We start from the raw sequence: 14108 nt of genomic DNA, 5'->3' as shown, positions 1-14108 counted from the left end.
TGATTTTCCCAATGAGCCTGCTATGACTAGCATAGCCATGGTACCAAGACAAAGAAATGCTCTAAATACTCCAAGAAAAGGGGGCAGTTATTTAGAGGGTACAGAGTATCATGACCAGGAACGTTGGTGCAAGAGGGGACAATTTCAGCTACCAGTAAATCATTGAAATCTAATTTCACCACTCAGTAAGATTTTCTAGTTTCCCAAAACCTCAGTATTTGAAATAACTCTGTGAGGGACAGAATACAAAACAAACCTGAATTTACAAGGGTGAGATCCCAAAGGACCACTGGGGGTTTTCCACTTTTTTTTATGTGATCCTGTTGTTCTTGTAAAACCTGTTATTACTGTGTTTTCACACTCTGAGAATGCTACCATTGGACTTTGATGGGAAGGAAAAATGATTCGAAGAACTTCCCTCACATGCTTTGAAACACAAACCTTCCATCTATACATAAACACCAGGAAATGTCTATAACACTAGGAGGTTGTCACATATATCTACTAGAGTCACAGTAAACACTCAGAGAATTTTCAGAAAAAGAGATCTTTAAATGAAGAATATGCATTTAGTTTTGGTATAGGAGGCTGGATATTCACTTTGTGAAGAAATTAAATACAAGGCTTTTCACCAGAAATGTGGTATGTGAAAGAGCTGGCTTGTTTGATTATGAATACTTTTTAGTTTTGTGAAGGAAAAAAGAGAATGATAACAGCTACAATGAGGAAAGTAAGGCAATACAAAAACATACTCAATATATCCTAAGAACATATTATGGCTTCCTTTGCTGATCTAGCATAGAAGAAAAAGCACAGAGCTGTAGTAAGAGGGAAGACAAACAAGCCATGTGATATGAAGAGAGATGAGACATGAGCATAGAGGAACAGATGGAAATGATCCACAGAGTTAGATTTCTTCATATTTTTTTAAAATAAAATATATTTTTTTTATTCTCCCAAGATGTGCTGCCACCCTGATGGGTTACAAGGAGCAATGCAGTCATTGACTCCTAAAGGGAGTTCTGTCTAAACTGAGTGCATGACAGGGCTCAGACAACACAAGTATGCACTGTGCAAAGCGCTGCCCACGTCCTTGGCAATATTCCTCCGGTTCAGCCTGACCCACAGCGCTCCTACTACTCCAGCCCTTTGCTTCTATAAAGAGCATCAACTGCCAACCATGACAAATCGCATGCTTGTAGAAATACGGTCAGATTGTACTTTTTCTTGATAAGAAGACAAATAAAATTAACACAAATGGGGGAATTGGGGGGGGGGGGGGGCAGACACGACACCACAAAAATAAAACAACGAAGGCTTTCTTCGGAGAGCAGATCCACAAAGAAAACAGTCTAATCTACACTCCACATTAAGCTGCAGAAAGTTTACATGTCCTCCACCATGTAGCAATGAAAAGTCACAAGTCTGAAAATCATCAAATATTTTAAGAAGGATTTATGTGATGGAACTACAGGTGCCTTCATGTCCAGTTTCTAGTCTAAGCTAGTCACTCTGTAACCCAGAGAGAGACAACAGCACCCGCAGCGAGCATTTTGGCTGATGATTCCCTGCTTGAAGATCGAAGCCTCTGTGAAGAGGGGTGATTCCCTCCTGGAAACAAAGCAGCTTCAGCTTCTAAAGCAGACCCCAAATTCAAATGCATAAAATTAAACAGTGAAAATATACCCACATGCCTGCAGAGGATCTCCAAGTGCTACTGAAGCATCAACTGTATTTACCTCCTAATTCTTGAGATTGTTAGCTAACCTCATTCTCCCTGCCTGCCATGTGCACCCAGGCTACATTTAGGAGCCCGGGAGAGGCTCTGCACTCCAGTAGCACTTTTGCATCAGTAATGTCCCAGAGACAAAAGGAATGATGAACAAGGGAATGATCCCTGGTGCTCCTGCATTCAGTCTAGGGTGCTACTAGGGGGCTGCAGTGTGATTTAAAGGCTCACTCCAGAAGTCGCCCATTATGTTTCACCCCACACAGCAGCAATTTCACATGTATGTAATCTGGGAGAGAGGCAATCCCTGCTGACCTTCCCCATCATGTTTCACCTTGGCCACATCCTCAGCTGCAGTCAAATGTGAGTGCACAGAGTGCAAGGGAGCTGGGGGTCTGCATTATACATACAGGTTTTTTGGGTAGATACTATCTTTACATCTGTATATTTGACAGAATTTAAAAGTTTTCTCTGATTTTTGAGGGATTAACAACTTTGGCAACAATCCCATTATTTAACAGTGTGTAACTATAAAGACAGAATGAACATTTTAATGCTTGCATATTTTCTACTGCTCAACAGAGGTATACCAAAATCTGAGCATTAGCTAGTTGGTAGTGTCCCTTTCGAGACTCAGAAGAATGTTACAGTTTGCAGAAGCCTGAGGAAATACAGGGATAATACATTCAAGTCCTTAAAAATAGCTACCCTTAAGAAGTGAGGATTTTCATTGCAGAAAAAAATAGTTTAAACGGTGAAAGAGCTTTTGCTATGAAAAAGGAAATTCTTAAGAGATATTCTTGTTTAAATTCTCCTAATATGCAGTAATGGATGCATTTGCTTACAAATTCAATGATACTCCCCTTGCTCCATTTTACCACCATACCTTATACTTCTGTACTTCTTGCCAAAAGAGCACTCCATTCTCCAGTAGGTCTCCTTTCAGTGACACAAAGTGTTGAAATTGATTTGCTGTCACTGGATTCAACAGCGCTTTGCGGAAAGCAATTATTTCACTAGATGAAGAAACCCGCTTATTGTCCACATGCTGTTGAAAGAAGAAATAAATGCACCAAATAAACTTTGTTTCAAAAAGCAATAACAAAAGCATTAGTTAGCATAAACTGTCTGATTCTTATCTTTGCACTGACCCTAACTTTCAATAGTTTATGAGTTTATGACATGGATACAATAGAATGTGGCAAGGTTTCATTTCTTTCTCTCCTTTTTTCTTTTTCTTTTCTTTTTTTTTTTTCCAGTTTGGTTTGGGCAACATTTTTTGGAAGACGTGATGGGAGAGGAAATGACTGACAATGATTTAGACCATATGACTACATACTATAAAGTATGGAAACAGCTATTGTTATTGATTATGGCAACAGGCTACTTTTCTAGAGAACAGTTTGAGTTTTGTGCAAACAAACAACAAAGAAAAAGGAACAGACAAACCACATAGCTTAAAGTTGTAAAATGCTTCTGACAGGGATCTCACCAACAAAATGAGCTTTGAAATGTGTTGCCATGATCACCAACAGAAGCCAGAGAGTTTGCTCTCTGCGGAATAAAGCTACCAATAGTAAAACACACTTTAAAGGCATCAAAGCGTTTTGGAAATCCTCATGCTGCAAAGCACAGAGCGGTAGGCAGCCAGGAAAGGGTGGAGAAATAAAGATGGCTTATGCAGGGATAGTTTGTCTGAAATTAAGCTCAGGCTGGCCTGCCTTCCTGAACAGTTATTGTGCTGCCACTGAGGAGCAAGCCAAACGACTCCTTTTTGTTATCAGATAGATGAATGAAAACTGTCTTCTAACAGTGGTATAAAACTCTTGAAGTCGTCAAGGGATGGAGTGCTGTTCAATGGTCAGCATGGGACAGAAACATTTGTAGTTGTTGCAGACAGTCCTGGAAATCTAACCTGATTCTAAGATGAAGGTCTTTCTGCAGCTTCTCTTAAAAACAGGGGTTAGGCTTAATGTCCTACCATAGAGCCTACCCTTGCAAGAGGGTGGGTGGTGGCTGTCCAAAAGGTCCTCTGGTTAAAATAAAGTCAGCTGAACTTAGACAGAAAGGTGGGATCTTCTCAGCCCTCCTCCAATTCTCCAAACATGTTCTATCCCCTGTGACCAGGATTTAGACAACTTGTGGGGAAAATTACTTCTGGGGCATATTCATGAAGGGAAGAACAAAACATTGCTCCCGTCCCTATACTAATATACGAACACTGCTTATTTTATGGGTCAACAATCTTGAAGCAGAACATGGAAAATAACCATCTTCCCGACAAACAGACAAAGGGAAAACTCAGTTAACAGAACCCACATGCACTTTGGATCCCTTTCGAGCTAATGGTTTGCATGGATAATTGGTGACCGGGTCTCCAGTTTGATTTCAACAGACAATAAAAGTTCAACTGAATAAATGTACACAACTTGTATGTTGGCAATCACGAAGAGTTCACTGCTCTTCAAAAGGAAAAAACTGGCAAACATCTGATGAAATGTATTATTATAAAGGTTTAAGATGTTTAAAATTGATATTATCTCAGTGCTGTAAGATTAAAATACAATTCTAAATGAAACAGATACTGTGAGATATGATTAAACCTGCCCACTCCACTGCATACTTCACATTCCCTTTTGTGTCTGCACGTAATCCACTTGCAATAATAAATAAACTACCAGATGCTGGAATGAACAGCTTGTCCCAATAAGTCCACTGCATGCAAAATACAGATAAAAGTGAATTAAAGGTACAATATCAGTTTGAGGAGGGTTAAGAGTGCTCCAAAGCCCAGAACAAGAGACGTTGTTTTCAAGTGTGACCTTTCCAGCCAGGAAGGGCGAGAAATTTACCATGAACATCCAGCAGGGAGCTAAAATCACCAGTAATGTGAGTAATCAGTCCATTACAGCAAATACAATCATGCCTGCTTTTGACAGCATTACATTTGGGCCTCACACTGTTAGCAGGGAAACTGTGAAGGATGTGCAAGGTCCAAACAAAAAAGACAGTGAAACCGCACACAAAAGAGACATAATAAACTTCACTTGCCTTCCACATCCTAGCTGTCTTCTCCTGTTTTTGGTGTGAAAGATCTTCAGTTATGTCCTTTATCTACATTTGAACAAAGGATTATTATTGTATTTTTTAACAATTCTTGTTTTATGTTCAGCCTTCTAATGACCAAGACCACAGTGGTAAATAGCTGATATGTCTTTGTATACATTTTTATATCTGAAACTTGTTGTGGACCCACTCTGAATGACATCCCTTCAGCTATAAATGAGCACATGCTCATTAAGACCGGGGAGTTAGAGAAGACAAGAAGCAATAGCAGCAGACTGTGCTTTCCCACTAGTTTACCTTACCCATCATGTTTTGAGGGATCACTTATATTAGGAACAAATTTGGGGCTTTTTTTTTTTTAATGAAATGTTTTCAGTTCCTTTGGACAGCTGCATCAGAAATATAGTCTTGATCCTGCAGCGTCTTTGTAGCAAAAATACACCTCAAATCAAGGGCAGATTTTCTGAATAAGGACTACATAGCATGCCCACAGTGTTTGGTCACTGTGAAATATGAAGCCAAGTGGAGAATGTCATCTGGTTTCATTTCTTCTAAAATACTTTCTTCAAAGGACCTTTTCATCCTCTGAATTTGCAATAAGAAAGAGAAAAGAGCAGTCAGACATAAACGGAGTTAGGAAAAGCTCATTAGAAGTATGTATATCCTCTAAACTGTATATTAGTGTTGAATGCAGCATTTTCCAAACTGCGTGGGCTGCTCTCCCTGCCAGTACAGTGCAGCAGGTGCAAGAAGAGGCATGAGCTAGCTTCCAGACCTGGAAGCAACTTAGCCTTATTGCATGGTCTTGTGCCATGCCTTGTAAAGAAGGCAGAGTTCAGCTAAAAACGCAGAGGGTTAGGAAATTTTGTTTTAATCACATAATCGTTATTAAAATTAAAATTTGTCTTGCCAGAACCTATACTTGTCAGATTGCTTAGTGCTCTGAATCAATGAAAAGGATCCAGATCATATGCACTTGTGACAACACTTCTGACAATGTTCTTGATGCTAAAAAGATCATGGAAAACAAGTTTTACGAATCAATGCAGTGTGCATATGTGTCTGCTTGGTGGAACTGTAAAGTTTCCCTCTGCTGTGTAATTCACATTTCAGAGCTGTTGTGGAAGTGCAAAAAAACAAGTCTATTTGCCCCTACACAGATCCCAGCTACAGAGGCACTCTCATAAAAGGCAGATGTTAGCTGCTCTGCCCATTCCCCAGTCTTTCTAATGAACCAGCAGGAGTGAAAGGCTCCTCATTCCCACTTTTCTGGCAACTTTCTGAAGTAACCAATTGGTCTAAGGCTTGCAGCAGTTAACCTCCCCACTCAGCAGAATTTCACAAGTCCTGGAGTCATTTCTACAGGCAGTGCAGCTCCAGATGGGAGAATATGGGCAGTGTAAGAGAGAGAATACAGCGTGGGAAGCCCATTCATTTGCTTGTGTTCTTGTCCCCTTGGGCAAATCCTTTACACAAAGCAGCAGTTCTTCTGTGTGCAAGTGTATGACTAGGACAAAATGGCATACAGAGAGTGCTGCACTACAGCAAAGATTAGTTTACTCCCCTGGCAGCCTGGCTGGCAATGGAGCTAACGCCAGTTCCTTCAGATTTAGGATCTAACTACTGTCAGCTAGACTAAGCCTTCAGAGGAACTGCCTTCACAATTAGCGAGTTAAATGCTTCAACCTGTACATGCTACAGCATCTCTTTCAATGACTGAATGTGAGCTGTGGACTGCTTTTCCTCTGAACCATTTTATCTGAATGGCAAATTATGAGCCAAACAAAAACAATGCCAGGATGTGTTGCTTTGTTAAAAAATTACCTTTGCTTGTCTCTCCGCCCCATGGTGTTCATCTGCCAGGAACAATGGCAGCCATTGTTTTTCTAATCTCTCCTGGACACATTGCTGAATTCCTAGCAGAACCGCTGCCGAAAGTCGATCATGAAGGATTTGTCCCCATCCTCCACCTGAATGCATTAGCTAAGTAATCCAAATACAACAACACATGACATAAACTTTTGTGTATACCAAAAGTCCTTTATCTCTCTACATCCTTGATTTAGCAAAGCATGAGCTTAACTGTAAGCAAAGCATTTAATGCATGCTTACCCAAGGCTCACATGTACTTTTCATAAAAGGGACAGATTACAATTGTCCCTACCTATAATAGAATACAGGCTCCAGCAAATAATACCCAAGCTTGACCAAGTAAATTTCCTGAAGTATAAAGATAGATCGGAGTACCACAGCTCAGACTTGCTGTCTGTGGCTTTACTGACATACTAAAATAGAAAGCTGAGACAAGTTACTCTGCCTGAAAGCCATTTTTACACTTTTTCTGAGCTGTGTTGTGCAAGCTCTGGCTGCGGCCTCAGATCAGGGTTTAAGAGAGATGTTCTGTAAAGAGAGGGGAGGAAGAGCCTGAACAGGAAGGAAGGGACCCCCACAACCAGAACAGAACCAGATGTCTGGCCAAAAATATTGGTAAGATTTGAGGAGATGGCTTGGGGAAAAGCTGGAGGAAAGCTTCTTTTATCTCAGTCACATTCAGTGTGATTGTTCATTATGAACACTTTTGCAGCTGATACCTGCTCTTGTTTTTCTCTGGTAGCTGGGCTGTTGGGTCCGAAGAAGTAACTTTTGTTTAAGTACTTGTTTTTAATGTCCTTAGATTTTTCCTCCCTTTTTTCTTTATCCTTGTGGAGCATCTTTCTGAACTGTTCAATATCTAGCCAGCACATGAGATCCATGCTACAAACAAATTTAAACAGAATGTTATTTTAATAGTGAGTTAATTTCATCAACATTCTAGGGAGTTACTAGTTTAACCACAAGCCACCAAAGTGTTCAAGTCCTAAATACCAGGTCAGATTGGACTGAAATGTTATGTCATTTTTTTCTTTGCCGGTACCATCTGGTGAGGTTGTGGCACTTGCTGAACAGGCTGATCAAACACACATCTTAGGAGTCTCATTTAGGGTCCCTTCTGGGCTACCCTGAAAGGAGTAATCTCCTCAATGTGCCACTGCTAAATCCAGCAGGGACTGTGAACCAGACCCATAGCGCAGAGCTCTCAGGCAGAAAGAAAAATTAAACAGATGAGAATCTGAAGCAGTACTGAGGCTGTGAGCCACCAAGAGACGAGTCGACACCTCTTGTTCTGCTTCCTCATCACATTGCCTGAGAAAAGAGCAGGGATGACAGCCGGGAACATCAGCCCCAGAAATCATCCCCTTCCTACCCCATGTAGGCAGAGAAAAACTATGTATGGTAAATCTTGTGTCTAGGGCGGTTTGTGGGCTACGTTTTCAAAAATTACTGATTCTACTACTTATTTCATTATTCCCAGTAATGACAAATAATCTCCATGTGCAATTCTTGATCTATGTATTGTTCATAGTCTTTTGAGTGTATACTATCAATTTGTTTTAATAGGACATATATTGGTTTTGTTCTTTAAAACAGAGGACAGAATAAGTGACATACCTACAATTTCAGTTTAATTTGTATGACTGTTTTCTGATAGTATCTTACTAGCTGAAGTTTTGTGAGTATTTTAATGAGGATGTTCAATGTATTTGCAGCAGGAAGTATGAAACATTAAATTCAGACAATTCTGTTTCACTTTTCCATTCAGCTACTAACTGGCTTTTCCAAAGCATTAATCTATGAGTAAAACTTTTGAAAGCATCCGACTGATTTAAGAACAGATGTCCCCCTTTCAAAAGTATTTTGAGACCCTTACAGACCTAAGTTCTATTGAGAATGAAATTCTTTCATTTACTAGTTCCTCACAACATGAATAAGTTCACCCAAATGCAAACAATCCAAGTTACAGTTACTGTGGTTTATGGAGTTACTTCTTGGCATCTGCTTATGACAACTGATCAAATATGTCCCTTATTTAAATGCGAAATATATAATCTTAAACTGTGTTAGGTTAAACTGTTTACAGTGATGGCTTATCCTAGCACACTCTACTTTTTCTTTTCAACAGATCAGGAGCATGTGCATATTCAGTTAGTCTGGCAAGACTAACAAGTGGTAACTCACTAACCCAAAGTAACACAAATTGTCCTGCAATTGTGTGAATATACCCTATATATTTTTTAATATATTAATTAATGGAACTTTGTTTAGTTTACCAGAATTTGTGCCTAGGTACTCATCAGCCTTCCCAAAACTTGGGTCACTTACAATTGGGCAATAACAGAACCATAAATTTTAATGGAAAAGGCAAATGACACATTTGTTGTTTTTTGCTGAAATTTTCCAGACTGCGTTAGTTCTAGGATCCCTTCAGCTTATAGCACCATTAAGGATTTTTACTATAGCATGCCAGCTGGACTTCAGAGTTACTAGATCTGGACCCAGCTCTAAAACACTGTTTTGTGAGACTTTTTCAAATGTTTTTCCTCATCATTAATTTTTACAAAAGAAAATTTCTATGTAAGTTAAAAATTTCTCTGCCTGGCTCTGTCACTTAATATGATACTTGTCCATGATTAACAGAGAGGCCAGAAGTCCCAGATGCAGTTCAGCACACCTGTCCAGGACCCCATCCTAGCCAGTGACCTGTTGTGATTCCTACTGTTTCCCCAGTTAGAGAGGAACTCTAGACCAGCAGTCTCCAAAGTGGGGTGTGTGCACCCCAGGAGGTATGTGAGACAGTTCATTAGGAGGCAGGAAGAAAATATTAGAACTTCAGTATCACATTAATATACTTTATTAAAAAATAAATATGCATATATTGAGGGTTCATGCTCTTTACTGATGGGATGCATGACGAGAAAAGTTTGGAGACCATTGGTCTAGACAACTCAGAAGTCACTTGACCATAGACACCCACCGCATGAGAATCTCTATCTGAACTTATTACCTACAGTCTTTTTGTAGTCAGTGAGCAGATATAGCCGTCCTTAGAAATGATCCATCCAAACTGGTTTTAGATGTTACCTTCAGAATTAGAAGAATTGTGTCCAGAAGCATGTATTTCTCTCTCTGACTACAAAGAGAACCTATGATGATAAGCAGAAGTGATGACACTGAGTCTTGGCCAGAGGAATCCTGTGCTAGATACCCATCTCTGGACACTTTTAAAAAAGCTGACCAATATCCAAGCTAATGTAATAGCAGTGCTTGACTAGAAGCAATAGGCAATATGCAAAACATCAGCTCATGGGAACCTAGATTAAAGGAAGGAAATGACAATTTAAGGACATGATAGCAGTTACTTAAAAAGTATATTTGCCTTTTCCTAAAACAGGATAGAGATTAGTGTGGGGCTTGTGGGGGGTGATGGTGGGGGGTGGCGGCAGTTGCGGGGTTGGCAAACTGACATTTACTTCTGCTGGAACTTCTGTTTAGATCTTCATTTCTAAACAAATGGGCTCACTTTTTCAAAAACCCTACATAAACTGTATCTGCTACAAGATGATACCTTATTCTGTTCAGATCAGTGCAAACACACAGCTGCAGTTACTTTCACAACTGTGGGAATAACATGGCTGTCTTCTATTTGTACATTTTTATAACATCTAGCTTTAATCTTTAAAATGTACTAAATTAGATCTGTACTTAAAAATATAAATTTTTATTTATTATAGGCTAATTGCTCTACTCAGGGGTTTGCCACTAATCAAAGCAGAAACTGAAAGCAGAACTGTAATACAAACATGTTATGACAAGAGAATATTTACCCCCAAAATGTTAAGACAATTGAGTTGCCTGAACAATGTGCATGTGGATTTCATAAATATACAAACACATTCTTTAAAACAACTAAATCTTGTGAACATTTAGATAGCCAGGATCCCCAGCAAAAATTTCTTCTGAACTTAGAAATGGGTAAAATAATAATAACAAAGAAACGTACCCTGCAGAATGCTCATTAAGAAAAGCCCAGAACTGTTCTAACTTCATTTTGTCGTGGATCAGGTCAGATAGATTAGGACCTGTCGATTCTTTGTGAACTTGATGCAAGTGCTGATCTTCTTTGAGAGCATCAGGGTGGCATGGCAGACACGTGTCAGCAACAGTACTCTGAGGGAAGAAATTATTTCCCTTGCATAACTGCTTTTTTCATCTCTGTATTTTGCTCAGTCTAGGAATCCTTGCATTAGACAACTTTCCTCTACAACAGTTTTTGATTGCTGAGAAAAAAAATGAAGGCTCCAGCTCTTAATCAGCTTTAGTTCTATGTTTGCTTTAAACATACCAGTGTGTGTGGGTTCCATAATCAAATAAATCAATATATACCTGTAATTTACTTGAAATTCATATATTTACTCAAGAATAAGGGCCCAAAATACATTCCACAGACTTTAGTGAAAACTATCTCATTGACTGCAATTATACAGTGGTCTGATATTGATGTAACTGACAGAAGACCTGTATTCGTAATTAAAAAAAGGCTGTTAATCATTCCCCAAAATGAATGGTAGAAATCAGACTACTTGCCTCTCCAGACTGGGATTTGGTCAGTCTTTTATTGCTGATACGCAAAGTGTTAACCCCCTCTGATAGAAAGCATTTGTTTTTGTTAGTAGGTACTTGTCTTACCTCATCCTTCTTGGAACCAGTCTCTTGATGCAAAGCCTGGAGCTTTCTAAAGTACACAGAGTCCAACTGTCGAGTTTCTTCCACCAGCTCCACCTAATAAAAATAATATCTTATGTCATCCCTACAGTACACATTATAGAAAGATGGAGAACTGGTCAGGCACTTTGCCAGTGACAGTGGACAGAAAAGAATACGTTTGCCAGTAATGAGGCTGATATTTAAAAGACACTAGAAGTCACATCCTTGTGACAAACAATTCAGTTAAAAGTTCTGGTAGAATAAAATTATAATGTAGATTAATTTAATGTAGATTTCCACAAAACACCACTAAATAACTATATCTTTAAGAAAAGAACTTTGTGTTTTAAAAATTACTCAATTATATTGTGTATATATTATATTATGTATATTGTGTCAGACTTACCTGATTGCCTATACCAGCAAATAGTGTGTCAAAGTGCCACTGAGAAACACAAAAAGGTCTTAAAACAATGACTTTCAGTGAGAAGTGTGAAAAAGATAGAGTGCCACAGACTTCCAGAAATGGAAACTTAAGATGCTATAATATCTAAACAATGAAGGTGAAAGCTTTCAGACTTTCAGTCTTGGCCCCTTCCTTAGTTTTATACCAGGTAATGCCTTAAAATAATAAATTGTGCATGATTAGAATTCATGAAGTATTGGCATTTTTAAACTAAATTAGAAGCCTTATATACATAACTAGAGCCGTTCTCCAGGTTATGTGCAAACATTCAGTAACTGCATAACGGACCAACGGTTTGGTGACCCTCTTGAACCATTCAAATGCGGGTTTTAGGGTATTTAGCAAAATTGAGTCAATGTGTTATACCGATTAGCACATCCATTACAAAGATTAGAAAGCTGTGGTTTTATTATACAAGAGTTGATGTGCAAGGGAGAGAAGAGAGTTTTTAGATTAATATTCATTACGCTTTTGTCTAAGTGTGAATACCACACTAATCACCGTGTTATCTGAATGCCTTCAGGCTCAGTGTAACTCTATTCCACTGTTTTAAAGTGCTTTTGGGTATTCTTTCCTTTAAAAGAATAAGTAGTTTAAAAGTAAATAGGAAAATAATTCAGAACATTTTTCATAAAGTTTAAACAGAAAGCAGAGACAGGATGAGAGTCAACAATAAAAAGGAACTCCCGTTTTCATGTTTCATTTAAAAATAAAAATATAGATACATACTGACCACGTCCCAAATAAACAATTTTGGACTCACCTAATTCTTGATAAAATATCTTGTTTCATTATGGGCCAAATATATCTTGCTGTATGGTAGAACAAAGGGGAAGAGTAGAGCCAGGGACTGAACAAAATACAAAGCAGACCTTGTCTCCTGTGCTGGGAAGGAGTGCGTCTAAGCATCAGGCTGCGCCTAGTACAAAGAGACTCGAGTGCCTCCTAGAACAGGTCGTTTTATGTCTGTGTATTATAACTCTTCAGAAACACATGTATTGTGCACTCAAAAGGATTAAGTTCTGGTTTTTCGTGCCCTGATTAAGAGGTTTGTGCTATTAGGGCACCGAGAAGTCTGCACGTAACTACACTTGCAAAGCAAAGCATCATCTAAACCGAAAAGGTAATAGATCATCCCTCTGTTAACTCAAGGAGGTATAAAATGACACGTGCACTAACTTAAAGCAAAAGTTTATATTTTCAGTTCTTACTCTGGAGGAATTCTTCCATCACTAGAAGCAATGAAAACACTCAGAGAGTCGTCAAAAGCAGAGTCCTTTTTATACAAAAATGATGTATACTAATAATCGATTGAGTCAATGACTTGACTTAGTGGGGACTGGCAATATATATTAGACAACTAGTACTGATAATACACATGGAAAATATAGATTTATGAAAGACTGTACTGTAAAACTAGCCTGAAAGTAAATAACATTTCAGATTAATGAAAGCAGTGGTCAATTGCACAGTATTCTGCAGGTCATAAGCAATTACAGCTGAAATAGCTTAGGAAAAAAAATTTATCAGAAAGCTTAGAAAAGATGCTGAAAAACAAAAATATTATTTTGCAGATGTGTTTGGATTAGTATATTTCATTTTAGTAAGTTTTTTTTCAATGTTCAAACTTTCAAAATTTCTTAAGGAAATTAAGTTATCACAGGATGAGAAGGAAAGTCCCCTTGTGAATTAATTAGAAGATAGAAAATAAAAAATAAAGAAATAAATTATGGGGTGGGGTTCCTATTGGAGTCTCACGGGGGTCTGTGCTGAGGTTGGTTTTTTAAACATTTAGAAATTATCTGGAAAAGCGGTGAGTGAGGATACAACAAAGTTTGCAAAATGATTCCACAGAGCAAAAAAATAAATTGACTGTGAAGAACTGCAGGATTTCAGGACACTTTAGCATCCGCATGATAAAAGGGCAGCTGAATTCAAGGACAATAAACATTAGGTCGTTCCAGTGAGCTCCAAATTAGGGCTTTCCATTAGTTGTTACTAGTAAAGAGATCTTGGAATCCTTGCAGTTGGCTGTTAGCTTACATTTGGCACATCCACTCAAAGTTCACCAGGAGTCAAAAGACAATTAGAAGCATAGGAACGATTAGGAAAGGAACAAAGAGCAAAACAGAAAACACAATTCTGATTCTGCCGCTGGGTAATCCTTAGTGCATCCCAGATCTCAAGTACTGCTTGTATCGCATCAAAATATAAAATAACAGATACAGATGGGGATGATAAGTGTAACTAAGGTATGGAACACCT

At 38.6% G+C, this 14108-nt stretch overlaps 1 protein-coding gene across 1 annotated transcript in view; it reads right to left on the bottom strand.

Moving 5' to 3' along the window:
* The window catches only part of RGS22 (regulator of G protein signaling 22), a 62577-nt gene that overhangs the window by 11043 nt on the left and 37426 nt on the right, over window positions 1-14108 (bottom strand). The window contains exons 15-20 of the mRNA XM_037379061.1: window positions 11360-11452; window positions 10674-10840; window positions 7387-7549; window positions 6620-6778; window positions 4781-4843; window positions 2616-2777 (exon numbers count right to left, since the gene is read on the bottom strand). Coding sequence (XP_037234958.1) covers window positions 2616-2777; window positions 4781-4843; window positions 6620-6778; window positions 7387-7549; window positions 10674-10840; window positions 11360-11452 — 807 coding nt within the window. The remainder of the gene's footprint in view (window positions 1-2615; window positions 2778-4780; window positions 4844-6619; window positions 6779-7386; window positions 7550-10673; window positions 10841-11359; window positions 11453-14108) is intronic.

Source organism: Falco rusticolus, chromosome 3, assembly GCF_015220075.1.
Source record: "Falco rusticolus isolate bFalRus1 chromosome 3, bFalRus1.pri, whole genome shotgun sequence".
Classification (NCBI taxonomy): domain Eukaryota; kingdom Metazoa; phylum Chordata; class Aves; order Falconiformes; family Falconidae; genus Falco; species Falco rusticolus.
Note: the sequence above shows the minus strand (reverse complement) of the source record. Positions and strands in the feature narration are given on the sequence as shown.